Raw genomic sequence first — 13,004 nt, forward strand, 5'->3', positions numbered from 1 at the left:
CGTGACCGTGGGCTCTCTTTCGGGGCCACTGCAGCTCGCGCTCTGTGTGTTGTTTGTTTACTTTTTCATTGTTTGCATAACTTGCTCTTTCTTTGTGCACTGGCTGTTTGTCAGCCTTTGTTGTGTGGGTTTTTATTTTCACAAATTCTGTTGTGTTTGTTGGCTGTCTCTGACGAGACGAACCTCAAGGTTGCCGATGGTGTACATGCTTAGGCAATAAACAATAAATGTACTTCGAACTTTTGAAATATCATAAACCAAAATCATAAAAATTATGATCAAGAGAAGGGTTTAGAGGGGAGCAGAGTGGGTCATGGGAAAAGAGAGAAGGAGTTAGGAGTAGAAATTACTGGAAGTTAGAGAAATCGATATTTCTGCGGTCGGGTTGGGGGCTACCCGGATGGAACATGAGGTGTTGCTCCCCCAGCCTGAGAGTGACCTCATTGTGGTGGTAGGGAAGGGACATGGACTGACATGCTGGAGTGGGAGTGGGTACAGGAATTCAAACGCTTGGCCAGCAGGAAATGTAGCAGACTGAGCGAAGGCCATGGTCACACTTACTGGTGCATCCTCTGCTGGCTGAAGGGAGCAGTATAGCAGTCCGTGTCCTCCAGGTCGGGTAAGATGTCCTCGTCCAGCTTCATCGGCTTCCTAGGAAACCACCCTCGAAACCTATTCAAACTTCTCTCCATCCTGTTAAAAATATAGAACCATTACAAGACCATAAGACAGGGGAGCAGAATTGGGCCATTCAGCCCATCAAGTATGTTGGTCATGGCTGATTTATTATACCCCACAACCCCATTCTCCTGTCTTCTCCCCTATAACCTTTGATACCCTGACTAATTAAGAACCTATCCTGCACTTTAAATATACCCAATGACTTGGCCTTCACAGCCGTCTGAGGCAATGAACTCCACAGATTCACCACCCTTTGTTCCACCTTAGTCCTTGGAGTAGTGTGTGTAGCTCTGGCTGTCACACTAGAGCAGGGGTTCCAGACCCGTTTTATGCCATGGACCCCTGCCATTAACTGAGGGGTCTGTGAACCCCAGCTTGGGAACCCCTGCTCTACAGAAAGGATAGTGGGTGGAGAAGATTCACCAGGACGTTGCCTGGATTGGCACATTCTGATTGTAGGGAGAGACTGGAAAAAGCAGCCCCCTTCTTCCCTGGAATGAAGGGGGCTAAGGGCTGACCTGGTAAAGGTGTTTACAATTATTTGAGACGTGGGTAGGTTAGAGAGAATGTTTTCCTATGGTAGGGATATCAAAAACAAGGCGGCACATGTTTAAGTTGAGAGTTTCAAAGGAGAAAGTTTGAGAGTGGCTGATATTTGGAACTTGCTGCCAAAGCAGATGTAGTTCAGATACAGTCACTGCATTTAAGAGGTATTTAGACAGCCAGTTAAGTGGGCGTGGATACGGACCCAATGTGCAAATTCTGAATTTTCACAATTATCCTGGATGTTAGTCAGATTTTCTTCAGGGTAGCTACGACCCAAATATCCTCATTGTGAGTGAGAGGCCTTAAAACACTCACCCAGCCACGCTGAGCTACTGTGTAACGTTGCTGCTGCAGCCTCTGGAGGCTGGAGGGAACAGCATAGCAGTCCACATCCTCCAGATCTGGCATGAAACCTAGTCAAAGACCCCACCCAGCCCGCATATCCTCTCTTATTCCCTCGCCTATCGGACAGAAGATACAGAAAGCTGAAAGCATTTTCCACCAGGATTAAGGACAGCTTCTATCCCACTGTATCAAATGACTGAATGGACCTTTTGTACGTTAAAGTGTACTCTTGACCTCAATCCACTTTGTTGTGATCTTGCACCTTATAGTTTACCTCCACTGCACTTTCTCTGTAACTGTTACATCTTATTCTGCGTTGTTAGTGTTTTCCCTCAATGCACTGGGTAATCATCTGATCTGTACCCACAGTATGCAAGGCAAGTTTTCATGAGACGATAACAAACCAATTCCACTGGATGACACAGTAGCACAGTGATTAATGTATCGCTTTACAGTGATGGTGATCACCGATCGGGGTTCAATTCCCATCACTGCCAGTAAGGAGTTTGTGGAATTCTTCCCAGACCACGAGATATAGGAGCAGAATTAGGCCATTTGGCCCATCGAGTCTGCTCCACCATTCAACCATGGCTGATCCTTTCTCCCCTTCCTCAGCCCCACTCCACAGCCTTCTCCCCGTAACCTTTAATACCGTGTCCAATCAAGAACCTATCAATCTCCGCTTTAAATACACCCAACGACCTGGCCTCCACAGCTGCCTGTGGTAACCAGTTCCACAAATTCACCACCCTCTGGCTAAAGAAATTTCTCCCACATTCCAAAAAGATCGAGTTAGGTTGAATGAGTTATGGACATGCTATGTTGACACAGAAATGTGACCACACATGCCAGCTGCCCAGCACAATTCTCACTGATTTTATTTGATGCAAATGTACTTCACAGTATGTTTTGATGTTTTGATGCAGATGAGGCAACTAAAGCAAATCTTCCCTTCCTTCTTTCTAGTGTCGATGGGCAAAAATTTCAGCATGGATATAGTGGGCCGAGTCTCCTGTTTCTGCGCTCTACAAGCTAATGACATGAACAGAAGTTTTACGTCTTCATCCCTCAGGTGCAAATGCAAATTTCTACATCACAGACACATCATCCTGACCAAGAATGGATTGGCATGGCTGTGAGAGGCCATCGCACTCTACTGACCTACAGAGCTGAGACAACTGCTCTCCCATTGACCCAGGCAGGCAATGGCACCACAACAACACTACCCTGATGATGCTCAGATACAGAAGGCTCATTGTTCTTTGTAAAAGTACATCCAGCATTTGCAGAGACTAAAATAAAAGTCCCAGCCAATTGGTTTGTAAGTGACTGACCCTACTTAAAACATGTGGTCATTTTTTTGTGGGATTGGAGCATTCTCAAACCTCCACAACCACTCTTACTAAAAACATGTCCATGACACCATGAAACATCAGAGCAGAATTTAGGCCTTCTGTCCATTCCATCGGGGCTGATTTATTTTCCCTCTCAACCCCATTCTCCTGCCTTCTCCCTGTAACTTTTGACACCCTGACTAATCAAGAACCTATCAACCTCTGCTTTAAAAATAATCAATGACTTGGCACAGCCGTCTGTGGCGATGAATTCAACAGACTCATCGCCTCTGGCTAAAGAAATTCCTCCTTGTCTCTTGAAAAAGCTACTTATTGTGTATGGGAGAGATGGACCTGGCCCCACAATCTACCTCATTGTGGCCTTTGCACTTTATTTGTCTGCCTGCACTGCACATTCTCTGCAACTGCAACACTTTATCCTGCACGCCTTCCCCCTCTTTATCGTTACCTTGACGTACTTTATATGGAATGATCTGTCTGGATGTCAGAGAAACAACCCATCTCACACACGATAATGATGTGCCAATTATCAATTATATTTGATTATGAGAGGAAGAGAGAGGCTGGCTAGTCAAAACCTTTTCCCCATGGGAGGAGTATCAAAAACAAGAGGGGATACATTTAAGGTGAGAGGAAAGAGATTTAAAGGTGATTTGAAGGGTATGTTTTTATTTATTTACACACAGCGTGATCTGAACACAATGCCAGAGGTGGCAGAATCAGACACATTCACTATGTTTAAGAGGCATTTAGACAGATAATTAAGTAGTGTTGAATTAGACAATTTAATTAGGGATTTTTTTGCATCTTAACAATTAATTACCTGCTTGCATTTTATATAATTACTTATACACATTAAACTGTTTAGTATTTCCCTAGTGGTCACAATGTGTATATGCAATTGCTTAGTGGGTCCCCTAGTGGTCACATTGTGTATATGCTCAAACAACAGGAATTCTGCAGATGCTGGAAATTCAAGCAACACACATAAAAGTTGCTGGTGAATGCAGCAGGCCAGGCAGCACCTCTAGGAAGAGGTGCAGTCGACGTTTCAGGCCGAGACCCTTCGTCATTGTGTATATGCAGTTGTTCAGTGTGTCCCCTAGTGGTCACAGTGTGCATATGCAATTGCTCAGTGTGTCCCCTAGTGGTCACAGTGTGTATGTGCAATTGTTCATGTGTTCCCCTAGTGGTCACAGTGTGTATATGCAATTGCTCAGTGTGTCCCCTAGTGGTCACAGTGTGTATATGCAATTGTTCATGTGTTCCCCTAGTGGTCACAGTGTGTATATGCAATTGCTCAGTGTGTCCCCTAGTGGTCACAGTGTGTATATGCAATTGCTCAGTGTGTCCCCTAGTGGTCACAGTGTGTATATGCAATTGCTCAGTGTGTCCCCTAGTGGTCACAGTGTGTATATGCTATTGTTCATGTGTCCCCCAATGGTCACAGTGTGTACGTGCAGTTGTTCAGTGTGTCCCTTGTTGGTTACATTTGTATGATTCTGGAAAGTTCTGGAAGGTTCTCTGGCATTGCATTATTTGAATAGGGGGTACCTGACTGGATTACTCTTGACTGCACATTTGAATGGAATATTCGTTATCGGTGGAGTGCAAAGACCTGGCTACACAGTTCTGCCATCCTTTCCTTCTTTTTGCTTCCCTCTCCGTTCACTTATTTCTTCTACTAACACTTAACAAAACAATCGTGAAGCAACAGGTTTTGTGCCTCTTTCCTGACTCCTGAAAGAACATTGGATTAAAACATCAGAATCCAACAGTGGGCAAGGCATAGAAGGATATGGATCTAATGCGGACAAGTGGGAATGGTGTAGATGGGCAAAATGTTGGCCAGGTATTGTATGTAAACACCATTGGCCAGGAATGGACAAGTCTACAGAAAGGGGTGGAAACAACCCAGTCCATCTCAGGCGAAGCTCTCACTACCAATGAGCACATTTACAAGAATCACTGCCACAAGAAAACAGCATCCATCATCAAGGACCCCCAGCATGCACACCATGTCCTCTCCTATCTAATACCATCAGCCAGTACAGGAGCCTCAGGTCCCACGCAAGAAGGCTCAGGAACAGTTATTACCTTTCACCCGTCAGGGTTCCTGAACCAGTGTGGGTAACTTCATTCACCTCAACTCTGAACTGATTGTACATCAGTTGTTTGTCAGGCTTGATTTAGTTTAGGTTTAGTTTTTTCATATTTCTTTATTTTCCTGTGAATATCTGCAAGAACATGGATCTCAGGGTAGTATGTGGTGAGAGAGATATACTTAGATAATAAATTTTACTTTGTCTTTGTGGGCTGAAGGGCTGATTCCCTGCTGTGCACTCTTACAGTCGACAAGTGTGCAGTGATGCGAAGGGAACGTTGATGATTGTTTGCAAACACTTTTATTAAAATGAATCATTGTGTTTGTCATTGCCAGAGTAAGATCTGGCCTTCATTACAACTTATTGTTTGACCTCAAGCAAGTGTTCTCTGGAGTGTAGGAGAATGAGGGGAGATTTGATAGCGGTATGCAAAATAATGAGGGGTTTAGATAGGGTAAATGCAAGCAGGCTTTTTCAATGAGGTTGGGTGAGGTGGGAGTTGGAGGTTATGGGTTAAAGTTGAAAGGTGAAATGTTTAAGGGGAAGATAAGGGGAAGACTCAGAGGGGGGTGAGAGTGGTGAACGAGCTGCCAGTGGAAGTGATGGATACGGGTTAGATTTCAACAATTAAGAGAAGTTTAGATGGGAGGCGTATGAAGGACTATCGTCTGGGTTTAGGTCGATGGAACAAGGAAACTAATAGTTCAGCAAAGACAAAGGACCACGTGCTGTAGTGTTCTGGAATATAGAACCTACAATCTAGAACTGCAGCACAACACCCTTTAGCCACAATGCTGTGCTGAACCCAATAAATGTGTAATCAAGTGGCCAACTAATCTAATCCCTTCTGCCTACACAATGTCCATATCCTTTCATTTTCCTCACATTCATCTGCCTATCCAAGCATCTTTTAAAAATCCCGAATGCATCTGCCGCTACCATCACTCCATGGAGCACAATCCAGGCACCCACAACTTCCTGTGTAAAAAAAACCTGCCCATCACGTCTCCTTTGAAATTACCCCCTCTCACCTTAAATATAAGCCCTCTGGTACTAGACATTTCAACCCTGGGGAAAAGATTTGTCGGTCTACTCTGTCCATGCCTCTCATAATCTTATAGACCTCTATAAGGTTCCTCCTCAGCTCTGGCACTCCAAACAACCCAAGTTTGACTAGCCTCTCATAATAGCATGCATCCACTAATCCAGGCAGCACCCTGGTAAACCTCTGCACTCTCTCCAAAGCCTCGACATCCTTCTTGTCATGGGGGGACCAGAACTGTGTGCAGTACTCCAGATGCAGCCTAACTAAAGTTTGATAAAGCTGCAACATAGCTTGCTGACTTTTGAACCCAATAGCTCATCTAATAAAGGCAAGCGTGCCTCATGCCTTCTGAATCACCCTATCGACCTGGCAGCCGCGGGCTAGGGCTCGGGCTCTGGCGGAGAGGCGAGGGGTTAGCTCGCCGTTCGCACGGGGCTGGCCGCAGCTGAGGCTCGGTTGCACAAACCTGCTCATGAGCTTGTAGCGCCGATGCAGGTAATAGATTTTTCTCCTGGAAGAACAGCAAAAATGAAGCCAGTCGTGAAGAAAACCCAGCGTCAGTTACAGTATGAACTAGCAAGGAAGGAAAGGGAGATTGAAGATATAAGCCTGCAAGAGGTAGAGAAGAAAGACTAAAAGGAGAGATTAACAAATCAAACACAGATACAGTTCAAAAAGACACGGGAATGAATTGGAAGCCAGCACACAGTGCACCACACCACATCGAACCACTAATACTGCTCACATCCCCCCCTCCCAGCGTCTCACATTTAAAACTACCGGAGTGAAGAGAGGGAAACAATACTGCAGACACAGGAATGCTGAAATAAAAACAGGAAATGCTGGAAACACTCAGTGGATCAGGCAGCATCTGTGGAGAAAGAAACAGTTGGCATTTCAGGTCCTGGACCCTCCATTGAAATGTCTAACGAAGGGTCTGGAAACTAAAAATTTAATTGCTTCTTTTCCATGCAGATGCTGCCTGACTTGCACCTCAAACCTTCTCATTCCCACAGACAAGGAGAGGTAACAGAAGTTTAAAGATCCACCCTAAATGATCCAAAGACAGCCTCTTCCCTTGTGTTTTCAAATTTCTGAATTGTCCATGAACCCGTGAACACTACTTCGTCATTCCTTCTTTTCCACAATTTAATTTTGTGACTTTTAGTAATTCTTACATCTCGTAACACACTACTGCCATAAAAGAGCCAATTGCATGCCATACGCTGATGATAATAAACCTGATTCTGATTCTGAAACATTTCCTGTATTTGCTGTTTCTATTTCAGGGTAAGGAAGGGGATTTGGTGAGGGATGCTGCAACAAGTTTGGTCACAGTGAGTAAACAAGAAGAGAATGTTGCACCTTCTGCGGCAAGAGAGTGTTTAGTAATAAGCAGGCAGGGCCACAGAAGTGGAGCTGGGCACCCTGCTCATGGACTATCTGTCTCACTCCCATCAGGGAGGAGGCTGCAGAGCGCCCATGCCAGGACCACCAAGCTCAAACCCCACCATACTGAAGATGGCACAGCACTGGCTGTATTGCATGAGGAGCTTGAGGAGACTTGCTATGTCACCAAAGACACGTTTGTACAGATACACCACGGAGAGCATTCTAACTGGTCACATCACCACTACGGGAAGGGCCACTGCCCAGGAACTGGGAAAACTGAAGGAATTTGTAAACTCCGTCAGGAAGGAGGTACAAGAGACTGAAGGTAGGCACTCAGCAATTCAGGAACAGCATCTTCCCCTCTGCCGTCCGATTTCTGAACAGACACTGAACCCACGTGCACGAATTCTTCAATTTAGTTTAAATTATATATTTCTGATTGTAATTTGTGGTGGTTTTGTTATGATTTGCACTGTACGGCTGCCACCAAACAAGAAATTTCATGACATGTCAGTGATATTAAACCTGATTCTGATGTTCCCTGCAGTTCCCGACCGGTGCTACAGTCTCCAATGGCACTCACATGATGACCAGGTTAAATATACAGAAAATAACTCTACCAACACAATAAGCAATAAGAAGATTAGAGCCTATTTTATCTTACCTGAAAGGCATCCGTACATTCATTAACTCGGCATATTTACAAAGAACCTCCCATGGAGCGTGTAACTTCACAAATATTACATCATCGTTGGTTATTGATGACTAAAAGGGAAAAAGGACAAAAGACAGCAAAATGAGGCTTTGAAAAGAAAAAGATTTAAAGATTATGTGTCATACTACATGAAAACACACAGTGAAATGTGTCGTTTGTGTCCATAACCAACACAATCCAAGAAGGTAGTGGGGTCAGCCCACAAGTGTCAGCATGCTCCCAGCACCAACAAAGCATGCCCACAACTCACTAACCCCAACTAAGCACTCAATACTATCATCCCCTCAAAACTAATCAAAACCCTGCCCTCAATACCTCCTTGAGCAATTGGATCCTCGATTTCCTCCCTTGCAGACCCCAGTCAGTCAGATCTCCTTCACAATCACCATCAGCACAGGTACTCCACAGGGCAGTGTGCTTAGCCCCCTGCTCAACTCGTGACTGTGTGGCTAAGCACAGCTACAATGCCATATCCAAGTTTGCTGACAACACCACTGTCATTTCACAATATTTATTGCTTATTTGATTGATTGATTTATTAATTTATTATTTCTTCTTTTTTTCCTGGTCAGGTCACTGGTCTGAGAGCTACTGGTACCATGTGACCCAGTACTACCTGTCGCATGGTCAGGTGATCAGCGACTAATCTGGCTTCCCCGCCAGGCTTGCCTGGTGAGGAGGGTGGCTAGACACCCTGCAGGACGAGTGACCTGACCTGTCAAAGGGCGGATGAACCCTCTCGTAGGGTCAACGGCCATCTAGCAAACACGTGCCGTGAAGCGCGGAAAGGGCATCCCTTGCATCGAAGCTTGGTCTGGCTATTCACTGCGACAGAACTTCCCCCAGCTGTCTTGGCCCCCACCATGCCGCTGGATCCGGGAGGGGATGTCGAGAGGGTGGGTCTGGACCTGTGCAACCCCCTACTCACCTAAAATCCACTCACGCACACGCTGTTCCTTTCTGAGGAGTGGGGTATAAACCCCACTAACTGACTGAAAGGAACCATCATCATTCTATGGGATAGCCAGAGAGAGAGATTTCTTCTTTTTTTGCACAGTCTGTTGCTTTCTGCACCCCGGTTGACCATGCAAGTTGGATGGTCTTTCATTGATTCTGTTATGGTTATTATTCTATAGATTTATGGAGTATGCCCACTAGACAATGAATCTTAGGGTTGTATATGGTGAGATATACTACATTGATAATAAGTTTACTCAGAACTTTGAACTAACCCGTACATAGGAGGAAACCAGAGCACCCGGAGGAAACTTTGTCAGAGAGTGGTGGGAATCGAACCGCTGTCACTGGCACTATAAAGTGTTACACTGTTGCTACACTATTTGCTACAGCTGCTTCATCAGAAACATGAAATACACAATAATCGCTTCATAGCTAATGGGCACAATGCTGCATAAAAGCTGCTCTCCATTCTCTACACAATGAGAACTAGGAGTAAGAAACTTGCTTTGTCATAATTGGACTCAAATATCTTAAAGTAGGGTTACTCAGACACAAAGAGCAGATTTAACTATGGATGTGGAACAGCTTTTGCTCATTGTATGGTACGACACGACAAGATCTGGGATCAGTGATCCATGCAGGCAGGGGACAGTGTGGATAGACATGGACTGGTCTGGAGGGCCATCTCCTTCTGACACTCCGTCCCCTCTCCGTTCCTCTCCACCCCTCTCTCCGTCTCTCCTCCCTCCACCTCTCTGCCTCTCTCTCTATCACTCTGCCCTTCTGCCCCCTCCCTCCCCTTCCCCCTCTCCGTGTCCCCTCCTTCACCTCACCGTCACCCTCTCCCTCTCCCTCCGTGTCTTTGTCCACGCCTGTCACCGTCCGTATGTCTGTGCAGGGAGGTGAGCAGGAGGTTTGTTGTTTGCTGAACACAATGAGCAGGTTGTGTTGGTGCTGGAATGTGTGGTGACACTGGGGGGCTGCCCCCAGCTCATCCTTCAGTCGTGCTGTTTGTTTCACTGTGTGCTTTGACGTAGACATGATAAATCAATCTGAATGGGAATAAAGAAATAACTGTGAGAAGCACTGACTGACTTTGTTCACTCTCCACAAACTGCCCTTGTCAACCAGAGAGACAATCTATCAAAGACTCTGTCGTCAAGTGGACAAGCGAGGAAATGCCTGACTTCAGACCAACATCAGTTTAATTTTGAGAAGCTGTCAGTAAGGAAAGTTAATTTGGTGACTCCATATTGTGCTCAATTCGTAGAGGATTGGTCAACTATCTCAGCCCTGGGACGTGGGAGGAAGACACAGCTTCCAGGAGAGGGAATGGGAAGAACATCCAAACCCACACGGTTGGGATCGAACCCACACCTCCGGCACTGAGGCCGTTGCCCCACCCACGGACAGAGTGAGGGGCAATATCAACAAACCTTCCAACTTACCAGCAGAGCAGCCACAGTGGGAGGAGGGGAGTATGGGAGTGGGGGGTGTCAGAGGTAAGTTTTTGACAGGGAGTGGTGGGTGTGTGGAACACACTGCCAGAGGTGGTGGTAGAGGCAGATACATTAAGGGCTTTTAAGAAATATTTAGATGGGCACATGGATGATGGAAAAATGGAGGGCTATGTAGGAGGGGAGGGTTAGATTGATCTAGGAGGAGATTAAAAGGTCACCATGAAAGGACCTGTAGTGTACAACGTTCTATAAACCTGTGAACAACCTAGATAAGGAACAGTATAAGCTGAACCTGAGAAGATGAGGAAGGCAGGAACTCAGGGGATGTAGAGCAAAAGGATCTCAGACTGCAGGGAAATGAATCAAGCAGTGAGGCTGGTCAACACCTCCACCCAATACCCACCCCTCCACACCCCCAACCACCACTGCTTTATCATCTCCTGTCAGTCACCTCATGTGCAGACACTCCTGTGCCTAGCGTCACTTTATGGACACACAATCAATCTGTGTATAGAAGCTATCTTATGTATTTATATTTATTGTGTTTTTTTAAATTATTCTATTCTTTATCTTATGTTTTTTTGTGCTGCATCAGATCCAGAGTAACAATTATTTCATTCTCCTTTAAATTGTGTAGTGGAAAGGACATAAAACAATTTAAACAGTGATTAGCAAAGGAGTTAAAATGCCATTGAAGCACCAGGGAGACTTGGAGATTGGACATAGAGCTGGAACTGACCACAGCCACGAGCAGCTGGGCCCGGGTCTGAGTGTGAAGACAGACTTTCTTTTGGCCAGTCGCTTCAGGAGGAACCGCATTTGGGACCGTGCTGAGAACTCGGTGGCCACGGAGACCACAGGGAGCCAGAGTGTGGCTGGTGTGAAGGCTCTCACACACTACCCACTGTCCCAACAGTCAACTCCTGCCCAATGGTGGCAGAGCTGCTGGGTGCCACATCAGCCACCTCAGTACCCACAGAGCTGGAGTACGATCAAGCCAGGCTTGGACCCCAGAGGAGATAAGTTCCAAGTCAATTTCACCAGAGGATCTGCAAACATTTGACTATAGATCAGAACTGAACGAATGACCAAAAGCACAAAGTAACTTCAAGGGCACGAGAGATTCTGTAGATGCTGGAAATCCAGAGCAACACATGTAAAATATTGGAGGAACCCAGCAGGTCAGGCAGCCTCTATGGAAAGAATATTCATTTTATTCCTTTCTATAGATGTTGCCTGATCTGCTGAGTTCCTCCAGCACTCTGAGTATGTAGCAAGTATTTTCAAAGGGAAACGTCAATAGGAAACCAATAGTCATGTAATTTTGACCATTCTGGAGGGTACTTTAAAAGACACAAGTACATGGGCACAGAACCTTAATCAGATCTAATCTGAAGCTGAACAATTGGTTGGAGTTAAAGGAACACAAAGAGCCCAGAGACATGAGAAGGTTAGAGACAGAATTGGACAAGTTTCAGAATGATTTGGAAACCAGGATGAGAACATTAATCTTGTAACTAATTAACTGTGGAGGCCAGAGAGAATACCGAACACAGGGAACAGAAAATAGAAGCGGAAGTGAACTTGGGTCTGATCTACATGGGAAGCACAAGGACAACCTGCCAGCCTCAAGTGGCTAAATTACTCTGCAGCCTTTTGTTCTTTAACCAGTCCTCTGCCTGTATTAATCCCACCAACAACTGCATCCACTCCGATTTTTTTCATTTAGTGGCACAGCTTTGAAAATCCAGGTAAATTAAATCCGACCGGTCCTCGATGTCTGCAGCTCCACATCGATAGAAGTGTCAGTTTGGGGTACCACAGTAGCGTAGTGGTTAGCACAATGCAATTACAGCTCTGGGCTGAGCTCAGAGTTCAATTCTGGTGTCCTCTGTAAGAAACTTTGTACATTCTTCCCATGTGCATACGGGCTCTCTCCATTTTCCTCCCACAGTCCAAAGACGGCCCAGTCAGCAGGTGATTATAGGCTCGGGTTAAATAGGTGGGACGCTGGGAAGCATGGCTTGAGCTGGGAGGGCCAGTTGCACGCTGTATCTCCAAATAAATAAATTAAATTAAATAAACACAATGTCCATTTCAGAACACCAAATATCACATCCGTAATAACAAGTTTCAGCAATTTTCCCAGCAAATCTCCATCTACTCTCCCTCTCCTGGGTCCAGCACGTAAGTGCGATTATGGAGAAAGCACAGCAGCATCTCTACCATCTTAGAAGCTTGCGAAGATTCAAAACGACAAACGCTGATGTGTGGCGGGAAGTATATTGACTTGTTGCATCATAGCCTGGCATGGAAACGCCAATGCTCGTCTACGGAAAAGCCTACAAAAAGTAGTGGATACGGCCCAGTGCATCACAGGTAAAGCCCTCCCCAGCATCG

At 45.6% G+C, this 13,004-nt stretch overlaps 1 protein-coding gene across 7 annotated transcripts in view; it reads right to left on the minus strand.

The window, feature by feature from the left end:
* The window catches only part of LOC134351452 (anoctamin-4-like), a 226,299-nt gene that overhangs the window by 89,163 nt on the left and 124,132 nt on the right, over nt 1-13,004 (minus strand). For 5 of the 7 annotated variants that reach the window (XM_063057595.1, XM_063057594.1, XM_063057600.1 and 2 more), the window contains 3 exons: nt 8,134-8,234; nt 6,544-6,588; nt 562-693 (listed from right to left, as the gene is read on the minus strand). In XM_063057595.1, the coding sequence (XP_062913665.1) occupies nt 562-693; nt 6,544-6,588; nt 8,134-8,234 (278 nt within the window). The remainder of the gene's footprint in view (nt 1-561; nt 694-6,543; nt 6,589-8,133; nt 8,235-13,004) is intronic. The other 2 variants (XM_063057598.1, XM_063057597.1) reach the window with 1 other exon arrangement.

The sequence above is a fragment of the Mobula hypostoma genome, chromosome 9 (assembly GCF_963921235.1).
Source record: "Mobula hypostoma chromosome 9, sMobHyp1.1, whole genome shotgun sequence".
NCBI lineage: Eukaryota > Metazoa > Chordata > Chondrichthyes > Myliobatiformes > Myliobatidae > Mobula > Mobula hypostoma.